Genomic DNA, 20,507 nt, shown 5'->3' on the forward strand with positions numbered 1-20,507 from the left:
TGTTGGCAGAGAATGCTTTTCCGCAGGTGTTGGTGGATTGGTGGATTCGTGGGAGGAGGCCTCTCTCCTGGAGATGCTGCAAGGTGGTGCACACATCTCGGTGCTGCCCCTCCCCAAAGCCTGGGACTTGGCCGCTCTTTTCCCATCTATAAAATGGGCGAATTCGCTATTGCCCTGAAGATTTTAAACAGAGTCCAAATTTCTACCCAGATGCCTCACGTGTGCCATGTGCTCCGGCTGCTCCGTCCATGCCTTTGTTCCCATCACAGCTGCATGCCACACGAGATCCGAGGTCCCAGGGGTACCGAGTTGTGCAAAAGACTTGCAGGAGACCACTGGCAGCCTAAGGCGATGAAATCCATCAGGCAGCTGGGACCCCATCCTTCATTGGCTTTAGTCACGACCCTTCACCTCCAGGGGGTGGTGGTGCTGAAGGAAGCTGGGAAAATTGTGTATTTCCAGGAGGACATGAAATAATAGATGATTCACCCCACGCACTTTTCAGCTTGCGAAGAATTTCTGGGTGTATGGTTTCACTGGCTTCTCCCCAAGGTATCAGGAGTCAGATGTTCTTATCACCATTTTACAAATGAGTTGATTGGCATTGAGGTAAAGGTGGTAAGACACAACATTTTTAGAACAAAACACTTGGGTGGGTGACCAAGTTTTCTATGAATGGAAAGAGGCAGTCGCTTTCCAGCAGTTAGCAGGAGGAAGGCTTGGACTCGGGTGGCTACTCTGGGGACAGGTGCTCCAGACACGTCTGTTCTTGACGGCGAAGGACAGACTTGGTGACTTGCTACCCTGAACATCAAGTGTGGTTTCAGGAGAACTTGCACTCCCGTTCCTATTGCTCTGGAGATTTCTAATGAACACACGTCACATTTGATGGTGAGTTTGTACATATTATCATAGCTGGCATACAAAAAAGACTTCTGGAATAATAAGGAATTTGGAATGGCATAAAGGTCTGTATTTTATTGACAATTTCACTTTAGTTCATTTTTAATGATTCCAATCCATGAATTGAAGAGCTATGTTTTTTCAGCACATCATCAGTCATTTTCTTTCAACTCTAAAACATTTTGAGCCTCTGGTGTATTATTTTTAAATCTAGGTTTTACAGTACTGGAAGGCCTTTTATTCTTTTGTCTATGCATTGTTTGGTTATGACTGATATTTATGTGGTTTGTTTCCAATGAAAACAAGAGGTGAATGATAATAATACTTATTCATCACAACCACTTTCATAGGTGTGGAACACCTTCAAAAAGAAAATACTGAAGAATCAAGACACACGAGTTCAAGACAAAAACTTAAAAGTAATTTATGAAAGCCTGAATATGGGGAAATAATACAAATTAATATGAATATTTCAGTTATAGTTTTTATACTAGTAATTGAGTTATTTGGAAAATTATTCATGATATATTCTTTAATGTGAAAATGATACATACAGAATGCAGAGGGCTATACACAAAGAAAAGTTTAAAATGAACTTAAAAGAGCGCTTTCTTCTTCCCTAGGAATAAAGATGAAATTGTCCTCTAGTTCACCTTGGAGAAAATGCATCTTGATTTTTCAGTCTGGCTTTTGCTAAACGATGGGAACGCCCACTTGCTACACTGTTGTCTCTGGTAACCAGTAACCCTGCCCAGAACACTGGCTGAAGATAAACATAATGGAGGCGGCACGGAGACAGGATATTTCCTGGTGGAATTCCAGGCTTGCCCTGTGTGCAACGCAAATCCTGTGCTCAGCTGGCAAGGTTGCGAAGGTCTTTCTTCCATGCCAGGTTGGTCTGATAATCCATGCCATGTTTTGACATACTTTGTGTATTACAACTCATACACTTTTGCTTCTATGGCAACTGATAGCTTTGTAAACTGGCTTTTGAGGCCCTAGGGAAAGAAATACATTGGCAGAGTGCTTAGGGTTTCATTTTTCTGTAAAACAGAAAAAGCAAGATACTCTGGGGCTGGCTCTGATGATCGGACAAGAGATTATGTAATTACCCTCGACGTGCAGCTTCTACGGAGCCAAGAAATGGCTTTAACTCTTCAGAAGGCCCATGTTGACTTCAAACAACTTCAAATGTAAAAATTTATCTTCTTCTTTTAATAGAACAAGGGTATTTTTAGTATAACACATCCATGTGCAGCATATATGTTGTCTCAGCCCCAGTGTGAAAAGGAAGAATTGCGATTTTGAGTACCCCAAGGATTTTAGTTTGCAGCCTTCTGATTTAGTGATACAAAAATAATTAGATTGTTTTAAAAAATCTTGACTTTCCTAAATCTATCTCTCCAAGAGAAAATTAAATTAAATATCTGGATGTTTTGGTTAAAGCTTTCAGTTTTCTTAACTGGTTAAGGATTTCCATTAAAATAGGTCAAAGGTTGCTGATCTGTGATCTGCGATCCCACTTTAGCCACTGATATTTTCTAAGTATTTTGAGGTAGGAGTGACATTTATTTTTAAATGATTGGAAAAGAGTTAAATATTAATATTTCCTAACACATTAAAAACTACCTGATCTCAAGTGTTAATGGCCACAGGCAAAGTTGGATGAGAGGATGGCCAGCTCCATTCACTGCCCACGGTGAATGACCCAGGGGCGGCTGCTTCACAGCTGCAGACCGGAGCATCTGGACAGATGGCAGATAGCTCAGAGTGGACACATCCGGCCCGTCCACCACAGAGAATCTGTGACCTTTGAGATGGAGTTCGTGTTCGGATCAGAGTTGGGCTTTTGGAAGGTGAGTGGAGCTGAGGGAACAAACAGTGGACGAGGAGGTGAGGCCTCGCTGAGGACGTGGGTCAGGGAAGGGTCTCCCTCTCTGTCTCTGTCTCTGGAAGGTCGTGCCTCTCTCTGGAAGGGTGAAGGGTGTCCCTGAACGCCGTCTTTTTCGTTCTCTGCTTTCTGGCTGCCATGAGGTGAGCAGCTGTGGTCTACACACCCTTTCACCATGACGTTCCTCCCCACCTCAGCCCCGAAGCCGTGGAGCCAGCTGACAATGGACTGAACCCTCCCCAGCAGTGAACCAAAACTCTTCTTTCTTCCTTATGGTGTTTTCTGAGGTGTTTGGTCACAGCCCTAAAAAGTTAACACAAGAAGATGGTTACCTCTGTAAATCTCAGATGACTGTTAAGATGCACACACTCATACTCATTCACAATGCATTCTGGGTGTACACCCTGCTAAAAGATGTTCATTCCAAATACTGTGATTTTTGAGAACTATCATTTTGTATTTTGAATAGTCTTTACCTTTACAAGTTTTTAAATTATTAGGAAAACGGCGCTGGGGATTTAGCTCAGTGGTTCTGCCTCCTGCACCAAAAGTGCAAGGTCCTGAGTTCGATCCCCAGTACCAAAAACAAAACAAAACAAAACAAAAAACCCCCAAATTATTAGGAAAACCATTTCCTATCTTTGCCATTAATTTCAAGGCAGTTTTTTTAGAAATGGAGAGCAGCAGACTGTACATATAAACCTACGATGGGTGGGGTGTAGACCTGGTTCTCACCTGGCGGACGGACGAACGGAGACAGCACTGTGCCCTTTGGCCGGCAGTGGGCTGGGACGCAGATGTAGCCACCACTGTGGTTGGGACTATTATGTAGAGTGGTTTGCTGGATCATTTTTGAAAAATGATGGAATCCACCATTAATTTAATTCTAATGATGCATATATCTTGCTTGGAAATCTATTTACCTGTTGTTTGACAGTCTAGGGCCTCATTGGCCTATCTCGGTGGGATGGAGGTGTGTCTGGCACTTCACACTCCACCCGCTGTGCCAGAGAGTGCTCAGCGGGGAGCACCGGGAGCCAGCAGAGCTCTGGGCGGATGAGGAGGAAGAGGCCTGGATGTGGCCAGCTCATTCTCGGCCTCTCCAGCTCCAGCCTCCTTGTGCTGCTGTTGCCAACTCCATGCCTTTGAACTCTGCCAGATTCACCTGCCACAGCTCCCTCCTGACTGCTGCAGACTGGCCTGGCATGGGCAGGGGTCCGCCCTGGGCTGGGAAGCCAACGGAGGGTGTCCTGGCAGCTGCTGCACCCAGGGCAGAGGCCGTGCCCACTGAGCCCTGGCAGCAGAGATGGGCAAGCTCCAGCAGGGCCTTGCGGGTCTTCGTGGTCCTTGGCAGTTCCCACTGTACGTGGGTGTCTCTGTGGCGTCCCCTTTGTTCACAGTGGGAATCCCACAGTGTGCAGCGAGGCCCAGTTCCCCGAAGGAGCACAGGGATGCGTGAAGGTCCTGAGGACCCACTCCCATGCAGTGTCCACCCCAGGGAGCATGTGTCAGTGCCGTGGACCTTCACCGCTGCTCGCTCTGCTAATGCTTTCCCTGCCTCATCCCAACCCGTGGATGAGTCTTCCTGCTTTTCCCATTCCAGAGGAAAGGAAAACTGAAGCGGAAGGAATGGAGCTTGCAGTCCTACGGCCTCGTTCTGAGGGAGGAGGCCGGAAGTCAGTAGCAGCAACTGGACTCCACGCCCAGCTGTCAGTCACTGCTGATCTTTGCTGACAGGCTTTGCAGAGCTCCAATGAAAAGCTCCATCTTCAGATCTCAGTTTTGCCGAAACTCACAACCCCACAGAGAATTCAGGAGCACTTATGGAGCACCTGGCACACAGTGTGTCCTAGATGAGCGTGACATCAGTGCTCTCCGCCTAAATGATGCAAGCATGTACTTTGCTACTCTGTGTTTGTGAGAGAGAACTGTGCTCCTATTTGAGGCTGCGAGTTCCTTTCTCTCTCTCTCGCTCTCCGTCTTTCTGCAGCTCTGTTTCATTGTATTTAAAACATAGTTTAGAGAAGATTTGAAGAAACACATAGGCACTTAGAACAAAGGTATGAAATGACAAGGAATAATTGTGTAGTTTCCGAAATATTTAAAATAGAACTTGTGTTTTTAAAGTATAATCCCACAGCATGAGAATCATGACACCTGAAATTCAGAAGGAACCCTTTCTAGTTCACAGAGGAGCAGAGAGGGCCGTTGTGTGCTGCAGGGAGGGCACAGGTGAGCCGCAGGGACCCCTAGACCCAGCCATGCTGGGGCGGGCTGGCAGGAGGACCCTGAGGCCTCTGGCATGGGTGGCCTCGGCTTCAGCGTGGGGAGGAGCTGCCCCATGGGGCCTCTGTGGTGCAGGAACTCAGCAGAAGCCTCCAGGTTCTGAAGTAAGTCCCCGCTGGAGCAGTCTCTGCTTTAAAGTTCTCACTTTTGTCAGTCCACGTCTGCAGTACACAGGATCACATTCCTTGTGGGAAGTGGCTCGTGCACGTAATACTCATCGTTCTTTCTAGTCCCCTCTGCCTCCCTCTGCTCTCCTCCACCTCTGGTCTCCTTCCCATGACACCCCAGAAATAAGCAGTGGGGACTCAGGGCACCCGCCTGGAGGGAAGGCTTGGTGAGCCCTGGGCACCGTTCTCCCCGACTCTGGACAGCAGGGCTGGCCTCGGCTGACCTGTGTGCTCCTGTTTCTCCCTGGGACGTCCTGGCCATGGAGGCCACTGCCCGGGGGACAGGCCTGAGAGGGTGAGCCCTGCTGTGGGCCGTCCTGGGGCTCCCAGTGGCTCCTGGGCCTCAGGGTCCACCCCACCAGAGATCCGACGGCCAGGCTGCCCCACATTGGGGTGCCAGTGTCCTGCTTTCTCATTGGCAGGTGCAGGATCTGGGGTACTGAGGAGGCCGGGTGGGGTGTGGCTGTCAGGGTACTTCACCCGTCCCAGGAAACAGAGGCCTCTGTCACCGTGTCCCTGGGTGGCGCCAGGTGGGCAGTACCCCGTGAGGAGCAGAGTGCCCACTCCCACTGCTGCCTGAGCACCTAGGCAGGAAGAACGCACCAGGGTGAATTCGAGGAGATGCCCGTCCAGGGGAGCTGCTTAGGAGCCGGGGAGGGCGGGTAAGAAATGGTGGCTCTCGAGGGCAGCCAGTCTGGGCACGCGGAGGGCCAGGGACGCCCAGTGCTGATGGCTGGCACCGCCTGTGCTCTCTCCTCTGCCGCCCGCGTCCTGGAGCCCTGCAGCTGGCCTCGCCCGCACACGTGGAAGGAGGCCCCGTGCCTCACTCTGCTCAGGCTTCCGGACGGAGGCCCTGGTTCTGCGGGCTGTGACTCGGCTCTGTCCACTGGGCCCTCACTCGGCCGACGCTCTGGTGGCTCCTGGGTCCCCTGGGTGGGGGTGTGCTGTCTGTCCTCCTCCCGGGGAAGGCTTCCCCTCCCCTCCCAGAACTGCTCCTGGGGACCAGGCCCTCAGTGCATGGCGCTGGCTCGGCCATCCTAACGCGGCAGCCGAGAGACCCTGCCCCACCACTCGAGCCCTGAGCCTGGGCCTCCCCCCGCTGTCTGCTCTCTGGGCCTGCAGCTGTTGAAGGCTTTGGCACAGTGGGCCAGGCCTGGAAGGCCCTCAGAACACCAGGCCTCAGCACTGGTGCAGTACATGCCCTACTCCTCGGCACATAGCACTGCATGGTCTTGCTGAGCCCTGAGCATTTGGGGTAAGGATGAGATCGTATTCAAAGCAAGTAATTTGCTAGTAAGTGTAACTATGGACTTTGTTTTATTTAGTGTTTCTAGAACTTATTTGAATGTAGATGATTTTTCTTCTCACAAAATCCCTGTGTAATTTGGAAGATGATGCAAAATAAAAAGGGAAGTACACAACACCTTATCACCTGTGCGTGTACAAGGAAAGAAACTGTACATCTGTCTGCACCCAGGAGTGAGCCCGGGAGTGCACGAGACATGTGCCAAGACTCGTGCACCCGCTAGGTGGGCAGAGAGTCAGCAGTGCTCTGACGCGTGCCCAGGAAGGGTGGGTGGACAGTGCCCTGACCAGCGGGCAACACATCCCAGCCCTCGGGAGGCCGAGCCCACAGCCAGCCGTCCTGGTGAGGGTGCAGCAGGACCGCAGCTCCAGTCTGTGTTCCCGCCCTGGCCAGCCAGGAAACCCAGGGCTTCTGTTTTGGTTTTGGCTTTCATGTCAGTGCGTGTTCGTGTGCACAGCAACTGTGTTCCACAGAAGCTGGCACCTGGACGTCCACATCTTAATCCTCCTCGAATCCCTTGGTCTTCTTCCCTCCTGCAAAAGACTGATCTCCCTGTTCTGTGCTATCCACCCCTCACTTTGCTTTGTAATTTCTTCCTACTTCGGGGTTCTCATGCTTTTGTCTGATGTGTTTCACTTAGCATTATGGCCTTGGCTGGGGATGTAGCTCAGTGGTTTCACCACCTGCTTCGCAAGTGCAAGGACCCAAGTTTGATCTCCAGTACCAAAAAAAAAAAGCATTATGGCCTCAAGGTGTGTCCGTTTTCCCAAGGAGTCAAGTTTATGGCCAAGTAGTACTCCACTGTGTGTAAATACATTTTCTCTATCCGTCTATCTGTTGGTGGACAGATAGGCTGCTTCCAAGATTTAGCTACTATGAACTGTGCTGTAAACATGGATGTGTGTGTGTCACTGTAATATGATGAGTAGCTCCTTGGGGAAGACACTTAGAAGGGAAATAGCTGGGTTGAATGGAATTTCCACGTTTAGTTTTTTGAGGAATCTCCCTACTGATTTCCACAGGGAAACACAGGAGCCTCTGAACGCAAAGGCCTGGGCTTCCTCTCACCTGAGCCTGGAGTGGCAGTGCGCAGTGACCCGTGCGCTCCACTTTCTCCACACTTTTCTTGGCGGGCTGCAGGGACACCAAGCTGGAGGCTGTGGATGTGGCCAGGCCCTGCTTGGGGTGTGCGATGGGGACCGGCAGCCAGGCCCTCCTCCCTCCGCCTCGCGCGGTGGGCCAGAGCTGCTACTCTCCAGAATGACCTCTTAAGCAGAGTCTCTCAGAACAAACCATCCCATTGGTGGACACATGGAGAGATGCCGAGGGATCTCGTTCCCATTTTATATTGGAGATTTTGAAAAATCAGTCAAGTAAAAAACTCAGGAAAGTTACTTCTGACCACAGTGGAAGAAAAATAGAACTCATATTTATCTTAATTTTGTTTTATGGCACTACAAATTTTAAAGTGAATAATCAAATAATTTAAAAATAACACAGCAAAATAGAAGAGTATTTTTCAGTGGTATCCAGTGGCCTGGCACCCAAAGACAGGCACCCCTCCCTGTCCTGCATGTGTGTGTGTGTGTGTGTGTGTGTGTGTGTGTGTGTGAATGTCTAAACGTGTGTGTCTAATGTGTCTAAACATGTACATGTGTGTCTAGATGCGCGTGTGTGTGCGTGTGTGTCTAACATGTGTCTAAATGCGTGGTCACTGTGAAACCTCCTTGCACCCACACTCCCACTCCGCAGTTAAAGATCTCTGCTGGGAGCAGCATCTTCAGGTCCCGTCCTCATGTGTAAAATAAGGTTATAGAAATATAAAAAAATGCAAACCCCCACAAACACATGGAAACTGAGTAACACCCTCCTGAACAACCAATGGGTCACAGAGGAAATTAAAGAAGAAATTAGGCAATTTCTACAAGTAAATGATAATGTCAGTACAACATACAGGAATCTGTGGGACACAACAAAAGCAGTTCTATGAGGAAAATTCATAGCAGTGAATGCCGACATTAGGACAACAGAGAGAACTCAGTGAAATAACCTAATTCAGAACCTCAAGCTCCTAGAAAAAGAAGAGCATAACAAACACAAAGCTTGTACAAGAGAGGAAATTATAAAGATCAGAGCAGAAATCAATGCTATGGAGACTAAGAGAATGATACAAAAATTAATGAATCAAAGAGCTGGTTTTTTGAAAGAATAAATAAAATCAATAAACCTTTAGCCAACCTTATCAAAAAAAGGAAAGGCTCAAATCCATGCAAATAAGAACGAAAAAGGTGAAGTCACAACAGATCCAGCAGAAATCCAGAGGATCATCAATACCTACTTTGAGAACTGGTATGCTAATAAAATGGAAAACACAGAAGAAATGGACAGATTCCTAGATATATATAATTGCCAAAGTTAAATGAAGAAGATACAGAAATTCTAAACACCCCAATTACAATGAGTGAAATTGAAAATGTAATAAAAAATTTACCAACTAAGAAAAGCCCAGGTCCTGATGGCTTCAATGCTGAATTCTGCAAGACATTTAAAGAAGAACTAATGCCATTACTCTTTAAACTCATCAAGGAAATTGAAAGGAAAGCAAGGCTTCCAAATTCATTCCTGGAAGCAAGTGTTACTTTGATTCCAAAACCAGGGAAAGACTCAACCCAAAAAGAGAACTACAGACCAATCTCCCTAATGAACATAGATGCAAAAATCCTAAACAAGATACTGGCAAACAGAATACAGAGGGTCATCACGAAGATCATACACCCTGACCAAGTTGGATTTATCCCAGGGATGCAAGGATGGCTCAACATTCATAAATCAATAAATGTAATACACTATATTAACAGAGTCAAGGACAAAAACCACATGATCATCTCAATAGACGCAGAAAAGGCATTTGACGAAATCCAACACCCATTCACAATAAAAACCCTACAGAAAATTGGAATAGAAGGTCTTTATCTCAACCTGATTAAGGCTGTCTATGAAAAACCAACAGCCAACATCATACTAAATGGTCAAAAACTGAAAATTTTCACTCTAAAATCAGAAACAAGATAAGGATGCCTACTATCACCACTCCTGTTCAATATAATTCTGGAAACATTAGCCACAGCAATTAGAAAAGAGAAAGACATAAAAGGAATAAAGATAGGAGAGGAAGAAGTTAAACTGTCATTATTTGCCGATGATATGATACTTTACATAGAAGACCCAAGAAACTCTGCCAGAAGACTTCTAGACTTAATTGACAGATTCAGTAGAGCAGCTGGGTACAAGGTCAACACTTAAAAAACAATAGCCTTCTTATACACAAATAACAGACTCACTGAGAGAGAAATTAGGGAAACAATTCCTTTCACAATAGCATCCAAAAAAAGAAAAAAAAAAAAAGGAAATATCTAGGAATCAATCTAACAAAGGAAGCAAAGGACCTCTACACTGAAAACTACAGCACTCTGAAAAAAGAGATCGAGGAGGATATAAGAAAATTGAAAGACATCCCTTGTTCCTGGGTAGGAAGAACCAATATAAGGAAAATGGCCACACTTCCAAAACTACTATATAGATTTAATGCAATGCCAATTGAAATTCCAACAATATACTTCACAGAACTAGAGAAAACAATCCAAAAATTCTTTTGGAACCAGAAGAGACCTAGAATAGCAAAAGCAATACTAGGCAACAGAGACGTGACTGGGGTATCACAATCCCCTACTTGAAACTATACTACAAAGCTACTGTGATAAAAACAGCATGGCACTGGCAAAGAAACAGACCTGAGGACCAGTGGAACAGATTAGAAGATTCAGAAACAACTTCAGACATACGCAGCCACCTCATCTTTGACAAAGGAGCCAACCACACTCATTGGAGGAAAGGTAGCCTATTTAATAAATGGTGTTGGAAAAACTGGATTTCAACCTGCCTAAGATTAAAACTAGACACATACCTATCACCGTGCACTAAACTAAGATTGAAGTGGATTAAAGATCTAAATATTAAGGCAGAAACACTAAGCTTGCTGGAAGATAGGTAGAACTCTTGATGACATTGGCATAGGAAAAGACTTTATGAACAAATCTTCAGTAGCATGGGAGCTAGCACAAAGAATCAACAACTGGGATATCATCATATTAAAAAGCTTCTGCACTGCAAGAGAAACCACCAACAGAGCTAAGAGACAACCTACAATGTGGGAAAAAAATTTTAGCAGCTGTAACTCAGACAAGGGGCTTCTATCTAGAGTATATAAAGAACTGAAAAAAATCAGATCCCCCCAAATATAAAGACCCAATTCAAAAATAAGCATCTGAAATGGACAGACATTTCTCAGAAAAAGAAGTAAAAGCAGCAAATAAATATATGAAAAAATGTTGAAAATCTCTGGTCATTTGAGAGATGCAGATGAAAACAACACTGAGATTCCACCTCACACCACAAAGAATGGCTGCTATCAAGAAATCATCCAATCACAAACGCTGGCAGGGTTGTGGGGAGAAAGGAACCCTTCTCCACTGCGGGTGGGAGTGTAGACTGGTGCAGCCACTGTGGAAATCAGCATGGAGATACCTCAAAGAACTAGGGCTGGAAGTCCCATTTGACCCAGCTATCCCTCTGCTGGGGATCTTCCCCAAAGAATTAAAAGAATCATACCACAGTGATGTATGCTCACCCATGTTTATAGCGCCACAGTTTGTAATAGCTAAAGCTTGGAAACAGCCCAAGTGCCCATCAACTGGAAACTGGATAAAGAAGATGTGGTTTTTTAATAAAATGGAGTACTACTCAGCCATAAAGAAGGAAAAACTAGAGACATTTATAGCTAAATGGATGCATATTGAGGTGGTACTCTTAAGTGAAATAAATAGGACACATGTAAATACTGATAGTTTCTCTAGTGTAAGAAACTGAGAGTGTAAATAAGGATTAAAATGATTAAAATGAATAACTGGTAATTTGAAATAGGAAAAGGTCCAAATGTGGAGGTGTGGCGGGAGGGGAAGGGGAAAGGAAAGAAGAGAAAGGAAAAATTATGAGAAAAAAAAAAAAAGGAAACAAAATCTATGTAAATAGGGAAGGGTGGAAGGGGTGAAGGCCGCACAGGGAATGGGGAAAAAATAAGAACCAAGATCCATCATGTACAGGTACAAGCACCCAATGATAAACGTAAATGAATTGCATATCTAAAATGTACCAATGAAAGAATTTAAGGAAAAAAATAAGGTTATGGAGATAAAATAAATGTAGAGTAGGTGTGAGGTACACGGAAGAGCGCCAGCTTCCCGTAGCACAGGATGAGACGCTGTTTCATTTCCCCAGACGGCGCTCATGGCGAGCCTGTGCCTGCCCACGATGGCCTGTTTTAGGTGGCGTAAGGACACCAGAGTGGCCGGTGTTTCCCAACTGTCACACAGCCAAAGACTGCCGAGGTTTATTCCAGGACCTATTTCCTTAACTACCGTAATGTAAAAGTGTGCCATTTTGTGCATTACTAGTTCACTAATAAAGGTACTTAGGCAGTTTCTGAGTCTTCACTGTTGTAAATAATACCTTGAGTACAATGTGAATTAAATATCTTCTTATTAGAGAGCCTTGTGTGTTTCTATCATTGTTTCTTAGCATACGTTACCAGACGTGGTCTTAATTAGAAACGATTTTTAAGTGGTTGGCATGCTCCTGAGCTGCTGTCTACAGTTGCTTCAGGAAGACACCCAGGAGAGAGGCTGTGCTCAGCAAAAGCACCTGGGTGCTCAGCTTTAGAAGCGAGCGGTGCCGGTTGGTCTCAGTCTGACAGGGCCCTTGCTTCCCTGCAGCGTGGCCCTGAGCGTCTGGCGCTGGGCGCCTCCCTCTGCCGCAGCCTCCGCCCCTCGGCCTCCCTGGGGAAGTCGGTGCCCAGCTGCCGCCCCTTTCCCAAGCTCCCCTCGGTCCTCTCCTCGGTGCCGTCCTCCCGGGCTCCGCACCCCCCGCGGTGCCTTCGGAGGCCTAGCTCACCCTCCGTCGGTCTCCGGACAGCTCCTCCTGGTTTTCCTCGGGACGTGGCCGCGCAGGGCCTGGCACAGTGCCTGCCGAGATCCCTAGGTCTGACACGAGGCTTCTGCTTTCTCCGTTGGCCTGGGCCCCGCTCTTCAAGGCCGCAGCCCACAGTCCATCCTCCTGTGCGCCCCCGTGGGGCCCCGACCCAGCTCCTCACCTGGTCTCCCTCGCTCTGAGCGCGTTCTCGGGGAATTCACGGCGGGCGGACACCGCTTCCGAGAGGCAGGACGCGCCCTCCTCCCCATGGTCGTCCTCCAAGAGCTCACGCAGGCTCCTCGGCCGCGCCCCCGCCAGGAGGCCTCCTCCGGGCTCTGCGCCTGACCCGACCCGCGCCTCTCAGCCCCAGTGCCCTGGGAGCCACCTGGGAGGTCCCCGGTCGCTTGGCTGGGGTCAGCCCGGGCTTCGGTGCTCTCCCTCCCCGGAGAAGGGATTCCAGGGCGCGGCCGAGGACTGAGACCTTCGGATTCTGTCTTTCCGCCCTCCACAGATGCCCTGGCTGAGTCCTGCTCTTCAGATCCTCACTTCATCACGAAACCCTCGGCTGGAATTCGCGGTGGCCTTGGGAGCAGAGGGGCTTGGAACGACCTCGGCCCCCTCGGGGTGCAGGTCCGCCGGCACCCTCGCCTGCCGCCACGTGGACACCGCCCCTCGTGAACCCGCGGGAGCCGCTGTGCCCCAAACGTCCAGCCCGGCGCCTGTTCCCAGGCTGCTGCCCCCAACCGCACGGCCCTCGGGCCCAGCGCGGGGCTCTCTCCCTGCCGGGCCGGCCGGAGGGCCCTCCTCGCACCCCGCTTTGGAGCAGACCCTCGGTCGGGCCGGCGGTCACCTCAGAGCGGCCGATGTCGGCTCCCGCTCTGCGGGTGCGGAGGGCCCTGAAGTGGGGGAGCAGTCATCGGGAGATAACTGACCTCTTCCAGGTTCACCGTGGGGTCGCGCTGCATTGCTATGATCCATCTTTACAGGCTATGTGGGAAACATCCCTTCCTTGGGCTGGAGTTTAAGGGAGACGGCCTCACCCTCTGAGAGCCGAGTGTGCCCTGGGCTGTGGAACACATATGCTCCTTCCCCCTTTCTGCAGGTTGGGAGTTTGGGGTGTGTAATAAGTTCAGGATGTTGGTCTCTCTGGCTTCTTTACAGCTAAATAAATCAAATTAATGAAAAACCATTATTTGCTGTGCTTCTAATAAGGCTTACAGCCTTTAAACTGGGATAGGAAGAAAAGCCCAATTTATTTCTGCTTTTCTTAGGGCAAAATGTGATCCTTAATCTTAATTAGCGTGTGGGAGTGTGTTTCTTTATTCTACAGTTTCAGCACCACCCCAAATGCCTGACTCGGTTGGTGGTGGCCCTTGTCCCTGACCTGCCTGATAAGCCTCGGTGAGCTGCTGTCCTGCCAGGGCCCAAGTTCATGAAAATAATTGTAAGGACAACAACCACGGCCATCGTAACGGACACGCGAGCGCCCCCCGGACCAGGCAGTGGGCTGGGCGCCCGGGACGTGGCCCACTCAGAGTCGCCACTGGGGCTCAGAGGCACAAGGCTGCTGCTCAGGGCTCGGGTGGTCTGGAAGCCATGCCTGGCCCTGGGGCCTCACACGTGAGACTGACACGCAGACAAGCACGCAGCACCCCTCACCTGTGGGTGTGCACGGCTGCGCACCAGGAGTGGCTCGGGAAGGGTCCCTGTCCCACACACCACAACTAGAGTCCCCGGCAGGAAGGGCCTGTGCGTGTCGCAAGCAGGCCCCTGGCCAAACACATTGCTTACAGGACTCGTCACGGAAGGGGAAGCCATGTCAGGAGGTGACAGTACCCGCTGCAGTCGCAAACTCCACCTCCATCTCCAATTCTGAGAACGCGTCCATCCTGCTCCTAAGGAACACAGAGGAAGGCCGCGATTCGCGCCCAAGGGCTGCTTCCTGGAAATTCACCTGAAAGCAGGATGTGCAGGTTCAAGCAAATCTGCAGGGATGGTTTAGGTTCAGAGCTTGTGACCTAATAACGAGCTGTCTTTCAGACTTTCCAGCGGGCACTTTTACATTCACTAGCCAAGCAGTTCATACGGCCTTAACATTTAGTATTTTGATGCCACACATACAATTGTCTTCTAAGTCCATGTCAACTTCTGTTTTAGGGTGTTCAAGAAAAATCATTACTGACCAACTTTGTTAAGAAAAATCAAGTTTCTTGGTATCGGTGATTCTACAAACTCAGCTCTCTCTCTTCAGCATCGGTGTTTCCTTGCTTCGGCATAGCCATCTCCTCCCTCTGTGAACACCAGGAGAGCCAGACATGCTTGGGATTCTCTGTGACTGGGGATTCTTAGCATGGCTCTATTTAAATTAAAAGTAGACTCATTCTCTCCAAGGAAATCGTTTTCTAGCACTCCATATGCAAGGAGATGAAACTGCCTTTCATTTATCAAAAAATGTTCCCCAAAGACAGCTTGGTTTCCATAACTTGTGCAATAATTATTCTGCCGTTTAACTTTCACACTATCACAGAAACTGAGCCACGTTTTGCAGTGATTGCTAATTATTTGATAAAGATGTTAGTGAGGGGTCACTTTGTCTGGCTTCCCTGCTCGCTCCCCGCTTCCTCTCTGTCTTCTGTTTTGTCTGGTTTCTAAATTCGGATTGAGTGTGCACAGCATTTATTTATGAACATCTGTGAGCTCCGTGTGTTCCTGAAATCACTGCCTCCCACCCTAAGGTTGCCACTGGAAAGGCGATGTTAACTCAGTCCATACCACAACGACGAGAGCCACACGAGGCCGGCGTGTCCTTCACCGGCTTTACTGAGCCGCTCCACATCGCGGTTCCTCTGAACTGCTCATCTCTCGGGGTTACAGACGTGGGAGGGCACCAGCCTCCCACTCCGAAATGAGACACACACCAGGTGGGCCCTGCCCACCCAGAGGCTCCGGACTCTTCTGCTGATGTGGGAGTTGGTCTTTTCAAATGGCACCGGCAAACACAGGCTTACAGGCAGCTTGCGCTGGGCACACAGTCAGATGCTGGGCTCTCAGGCCTGCTGTCCTGCAGAGCACGGCCCTTGTATTTGAAGACTAGGAGATCCAGCTTCTGCTGAGACATGGTGTCTCTAGAGCAAGATGAAGTCACCTTCTTCCAAACGTGAAGGCATCATCATTGCTCTAGGACAGTGATTCACAGCATAAAGTAATGCAAATAAAGGGGAAATTTTAATCTTAGCTCTTTTAAATTACTTCTCTGATCAGATGTTATAAACTCTAACATCAACAGTTCATTTCTGAGGGGTTATTTTGTGCCAAGTTCTGGAATTATAATGACAAACACCCATCTTTGCTCCTTGAATTCTGTCTATACATTCAGCTTAGTCTTGGGAAAATATTTTGTTTATTGGTTAAAAACAAATGAACAAAAAACCCAGAATCAATTTGCTGAAGAGAAGCAAATTAACACATCCCAAGCAGAAACAAGCCTGGGCTGATTTTCCTCTCCTACTTAAACTCCCTAGCAAGTCTGCAAGGTACGTAGCACTGTCTCCTGTCACAGATGGCAGAGCCGGGGCTCAGAGCAGTGGAGACCCCACTTGAGGTCCACAGTCAGTGAGTAGTAACTGCAGAGCAATGCCTTGGACCCAAGTCTGGCAGTTCTCCAGTTCAGAGCATCTCCAGTGCACAGCGCATTTGTTCGTGGCATCCATTCACCCTTTCCCACCTCACTCCATTATCGTGTGGAACACGAACCTGAGACTGCCAGGATAGAATCCTTGCCCGCATGGTTTTCATTGGTCATGAAAAGTTTGTCAGTTTTTCTATTTGGCTCTGCTCGCAGGGTTAAAGGCTTTAAGTGAATAAACTTAACAAAAAATTTTAAAGCTAAAAATACTCACCAATAGGAATTTTTAAAATTTAAGTTTAAAAAGGAGGCCAATGTTTGACTGTCACATATTTATTATTTTGGTCATTCGCTATTGAAGGCAGAATGAGATCTCTGCTTAAAGGGGTCCTGGCCAGAGTGATGTCCACTCATTGCTACCGTTTCCCCCGGGAGTCCCAGAGAGGCTCTGCCCTTCTAGGCCAACTAATGTGAAACTTAAAGCTTTCTGTTTTCCATATCCTTCCTGAATTCTCTCTCTACTTGCCAAGTATCCTCTGGCTTTCTTTTGAATGTTCCCCCAACAACAAAACTCTCTCTACTTTTTCTGAAAGAGCTTCTCCCTTCCCTCCTCGCCCCTCTGTTTCTGCAGTGCTCGGGATGCAACCCAGGGCCGCGTGTATGCCAGGCGAGTGCTTTACTGCTGAGCCCTGTCCCCAGCCTGTATCCCATTTTTGAATATTTCTACTAATCAAGTAATTTTTCTATAAAATTCAATAATGGAAATGCAGTTTCTAGGTATAGAACATATTTACTTTCCATTCCATATGACGGCCACTCAAATGAAACCATGCAAAACATCCTTATGTTCTATATATCAGCCTTCCAAATTTGATAACTATTTTAAAATAGTTATCTTGATCTCAATTACTTCGTGTGAATATCTCCAATTTCTTCACCTGCTACTGAGACAACAGACCTTTGAGTTTCTTACCTGAAACAAAGATGGTATCTAGAACTTAGCCCCTAATCTTAATATAACTTAAAATTTTAATTGGATGAGTAACTAATAAACCAATTCTAAGCATCCCTCCTCTTATTCTAATGTAGTTAGTATGTTTCTCTATATAAACTGTAAGTTCATGTAAGTTTACTTTGGAAGTCACTTTCTCGGGGTACTGGGGTTTCACACTGAGCTACATCCCCCTTGAAACAGGATCTCCTGTCACTAAACTGCCCCGATTGAGCTAGAAATTGTGACCCTCCTGTCTCAGCCTCCCAGAGTGCTGATATTTCAGGCGGGCAACACTATGCCGTCTATAGAAGCCAACTCTTCATTTTTGTTGAAACTGAGTTTATTCCCAGTTCAAACCCATGATTTTTTACCTATGTTGTGTTTCTGTTCATATGCTACTTTCAGTGTTGTTCTTTGGATGTTCTGCCTGCTTAATTTTCCTTCCTTTTTATATTCTGTGTTTTCTTTCCACTTGCTTTTAAATGGTAGTTATTTTTAGTGTTCTGAGTTTTGTTGTTATAGGGTTAGTTGTAATTATGAAATTATTTTCTTCTTGTTTTGGGACCTCTATATTTGTGTTGTGTTATATTCTGAGTATTTTTTTCAAATCTATATACAGTGCTTCTTTCATTCAGATTTACTTTTGAGCTGAGTTTCAATTTGTCATTTCTAGGGATTTGTTACAGTTAACAAAAGTTTACATGTATTTTTACAATTAACTCCAATAATTTCATTCCTGAGAATGCATGTAAGAGCATAAAGAATTGTACATCAATTATATATTAATATTTATTTCAGAATTATATGTAAACTTGAATTTCAATTTTCACATGGAGAAAGAGAAAAACATATTCAAGGGGTGTTAAGTGAAGACAAATTGCTAAACCATACCTAAAGCTTGGTCTATTTACATAGCCTTTAGGGAACATATATGAAAGATATGTATGTATACAAACATATATGTGTGCATTCTATTACTAACAAAAGTGTCTAAAAGGTAGGCAAGAAACACTGCAAAGTGATCATATTTGAGGAGTGTGTAGGAGTCTAGGAAGGGCCAAAAGAAGAAAGCCTCACAATTTTTGCCTTATGGGCTTCTTTTCTGTGGATTTTTTCTGCAATCATTTTACAAGTGTGTGTCTATCCTTAAGGCACAGTTTAAGGCCCCTTCTGAGACTCACTCCCCACTTCCTGTGCTGAGTGTGCATAGAGCTGGGGGACTGACCAGCGGTTTCGTTCCGGTTCTGGGAGACGGTCCTCAGGCCAGAGCCTGCTCTGCTTCTGCCTTGGGAAACTGGCTGGACAGGGCTTCCGCAACGTGGGCAGTCCCTGGCTGGCGGGAGAACACATTCCACTCAGAAGCCTCCTTCTGGAAGCTCTGATCAGAAGAAAACGGCCTAGCCCTACGAGTCGGCCCTCTCACTCCCTCCCTTCATGCAAACAAACCTCAGTTGCTGCACTTTTGCGGCTGTGGCTTCTTTTCCAAAGCTGGGCTCTGCCGCAGGCCCAGAAAAACCAGCCAGAAGCGCTGGGCCTCCCAAGTCTTTCTAGTCCACTCCTGGAGCAAAGTGGGGTTGCCGCTGCAGCTTAGTATATTGTTTTTCTCTCGCTCCCTAGGCACTGCTCAAGATGTCATGGGGAACTGCACGCCCTATGTTCTCGTAGCTCCTCACTGTGAGGACAGTGTCTGCTCCTCCTCCGCGTCCCCTGCAATGGATCTCGGCTACCTTGGCTACCACTCCTGAGGCCTGGCTACCTTGGAAAGGCTGGGGTGAGAGCATCACACCTCAGAGCCCCTGGGTGACGGTCACAGGAGCGACTCAGGCCACCTGTCCCACTCTTTAGAAGTGTGGCTGTGTTTGCTTTGTTAGTGCACGTGTGTGTGTGTGTGTGTGTGGTGTATGGATAAATACACAGTCTGCCAAAAAATGTACAAGTCAGGAAAAGAAAAACTTGTATAAATATTCTAATACCACATTTGTTGAGGTATCACGAGATCAATACAAGTTGCCTTTGGACCCACAACTGCACAAGGTGCTCAGGGAGGTGGCCATGAGCTGCAGACACTAGCAGCACGGGGGATGGCTGAAGTGCGGATGCATCTGCTCGGTGGAGTCTGCATTCAGTGATACCTCAGAGCACGACCTCAGTCCTCGTCACGACTCTGGTCAAACAGTGAACTGGACAAGAACTGAATCAAAGTCTCCCACAAGGTCCACAGTGAGCCTAACCAAGGGATTTGATTGGGCTCTCACCTAACTCGGTCTGTGACCAGAGCCGTGGAAAGAATTGAGTTCCTGAAAAGAGGATGATGACTCTTTAGTATCACTTCATAACTGCGAGGGAGGCACAAATTGGTCAGAAAACATAGAAATATAAGCTAAAGGGGCCTAAACAAAATGAAACCGGCACACTTAGGCACTACTTTTCTCTAGTTTGAGGTCCTGGTAAGAATGAATTAGGCTTCAGAAGCAAAAAGGAAATCCCATGACTTGAGAAGTAAATCTGAGACAATGTTTAAAGACAAAATTGGGCCCCATTGTGACTGAACCAAACCACTTATATTTTACACATTAAAATTAACCAATGTTTGCTACAAGAGGTTAATTATTTTCAGTTAAACTAAATTATAAAGTAATTAAAATTGTTAATCTGGCTGCCTATCAGGTTCAATGTATATAAATAATACCAGCATTTCTTGCTTGTAAATTTATAAGTCTATAAAATAATACAATTATGTCCAGAATTTGTGAAATACTGCTTAGGTACTTTATATGAATCCAAGTCCCCCCAGCCATCAAGTAAAGAATGAGCCCCTGAAATGGGGTCGCAGCTTCCACTGTGGCAGGGACGGCGTCTCGGGCGGAGTATGGCATTCAGTCCTGGTCAGCCCATGCCAGGAAAGCAGTCATTTTCAATTCCAACCTCTGGTGTCCTATGTGGATTCTCCCCAAAGCAACTCCGTGCATAACAGCCATGCAGGAGGAATCCTGAGGGTCACAGGTCAACAGTTAACTGTGGAAGTCTGGTTCTAATTAGTAGCTCATTGTGAAGAGTACTAAACACGAACAGGCACTGGAGATTAAATGAGACAAGAAAAGGCCATTTTATCCAATAGAAACCCTTTAAATATTGTCCCAATAATTGCTGCATACCTAGCAATTTTCTCCTGGTGTTTATTACAGGATATTGCCAAAGTTTGCCTATCTGGTGCAGGGCCAGGGGTTTGCAATTTCCCTCGGATCTGCCAGCATTCTTGTCAGATTTTCCTGTGAGTCACCAGTTTCTCCAGACATCACACAGTAGAGTCC

At 47.1% G+C, this 20,507-nt stretch overlaps 1 protein-coding gene across 5 annotated transcripts; it reads left to right on the forward strand.

The window, feature by feature from the left end:
* The first annotated feature begins 1,481 nt into the window (after nucleotides 1–1,481).
* LOC110350366 (uncharacterized) lies at nucleotides 1,482–13,755 on the forward strand. Of its 5 annotated transcripts, none has more exons than XM_087190814.1 (4): nucleotides 1,487–1,795; nucleotides 1,958–2,096; nucleotides 2,559–2,759; nucleotides 13,089–13,755. In XM_087190814.1, the coding sequence occupies exons 3-4, from the start codon at nucleotides 2,607–2,609 to the stop codon at nucleotides 13,506–13,508; spliced, it is 573 nt and encodes a 190-aa protein (XP_087046940.1). In that variant the 5' UTR covers nucleotides 1,487–1,795; nucleotides 1,958–2,096; nucleotides 2,559–2,606; the 3' UTR covers nucleotides 13,509–13,755. The 5 variants fall into 5 exon arrangements, 4 of the variants coding, with proteins under 4 accessions (XP_021118467.1, XP_087046941.1, XP_087046940.1 ...); XM_021262807.2 differs by having other exon boundaries at nucleotides 1,490–1,795; nucleotides 2,633–2,759; XM_021262808.2 differs by having other exon boundaries at nucleotides 1,482–2,096.
* The last annotated feature ends 6,752 nt before the right edge of the window (nucleotides 13,756–20,507 follow it).

The sequence above is a fragment of the Heterocephalus glaber genome, unplaced genomic scaffold, assembly GCF_053883595.1.
Source record: "Heterocephalus glaber isolate CG9 unplaced genomic scaffold, H.glaber_assembly_v1.0 deba00001556, whole genome shotgun sequence".
In the NCBI taxonomy this organism is placed as follows: Eukaryota; Metazoa; Chordata; class Mammalia; order Rodentia; family Bathyergidae; genus Heterocephalus; species Heterocephalus glaber.

Excerpts from the sequence above, each read along its gene's own strand:
- LOC110350366 (XM_021262807.2), top strand. Across the intron at positions 2,097-2,632 it reads GACTTCAAACAACTTCAAAT|CTGCAGACCGGAGCATCTGG; the intron begins GTAAAAATTTAT and ends GCTGCTTCACAG. Across the intron at positions 2,760-13,088 it reads CAGAGTTGGGCTTTTGGAAG|ATGCCCTGGCTGAGTCCTGC; the intron begins GTGAGTGGAGCT and ends CGCCCTCCACAG.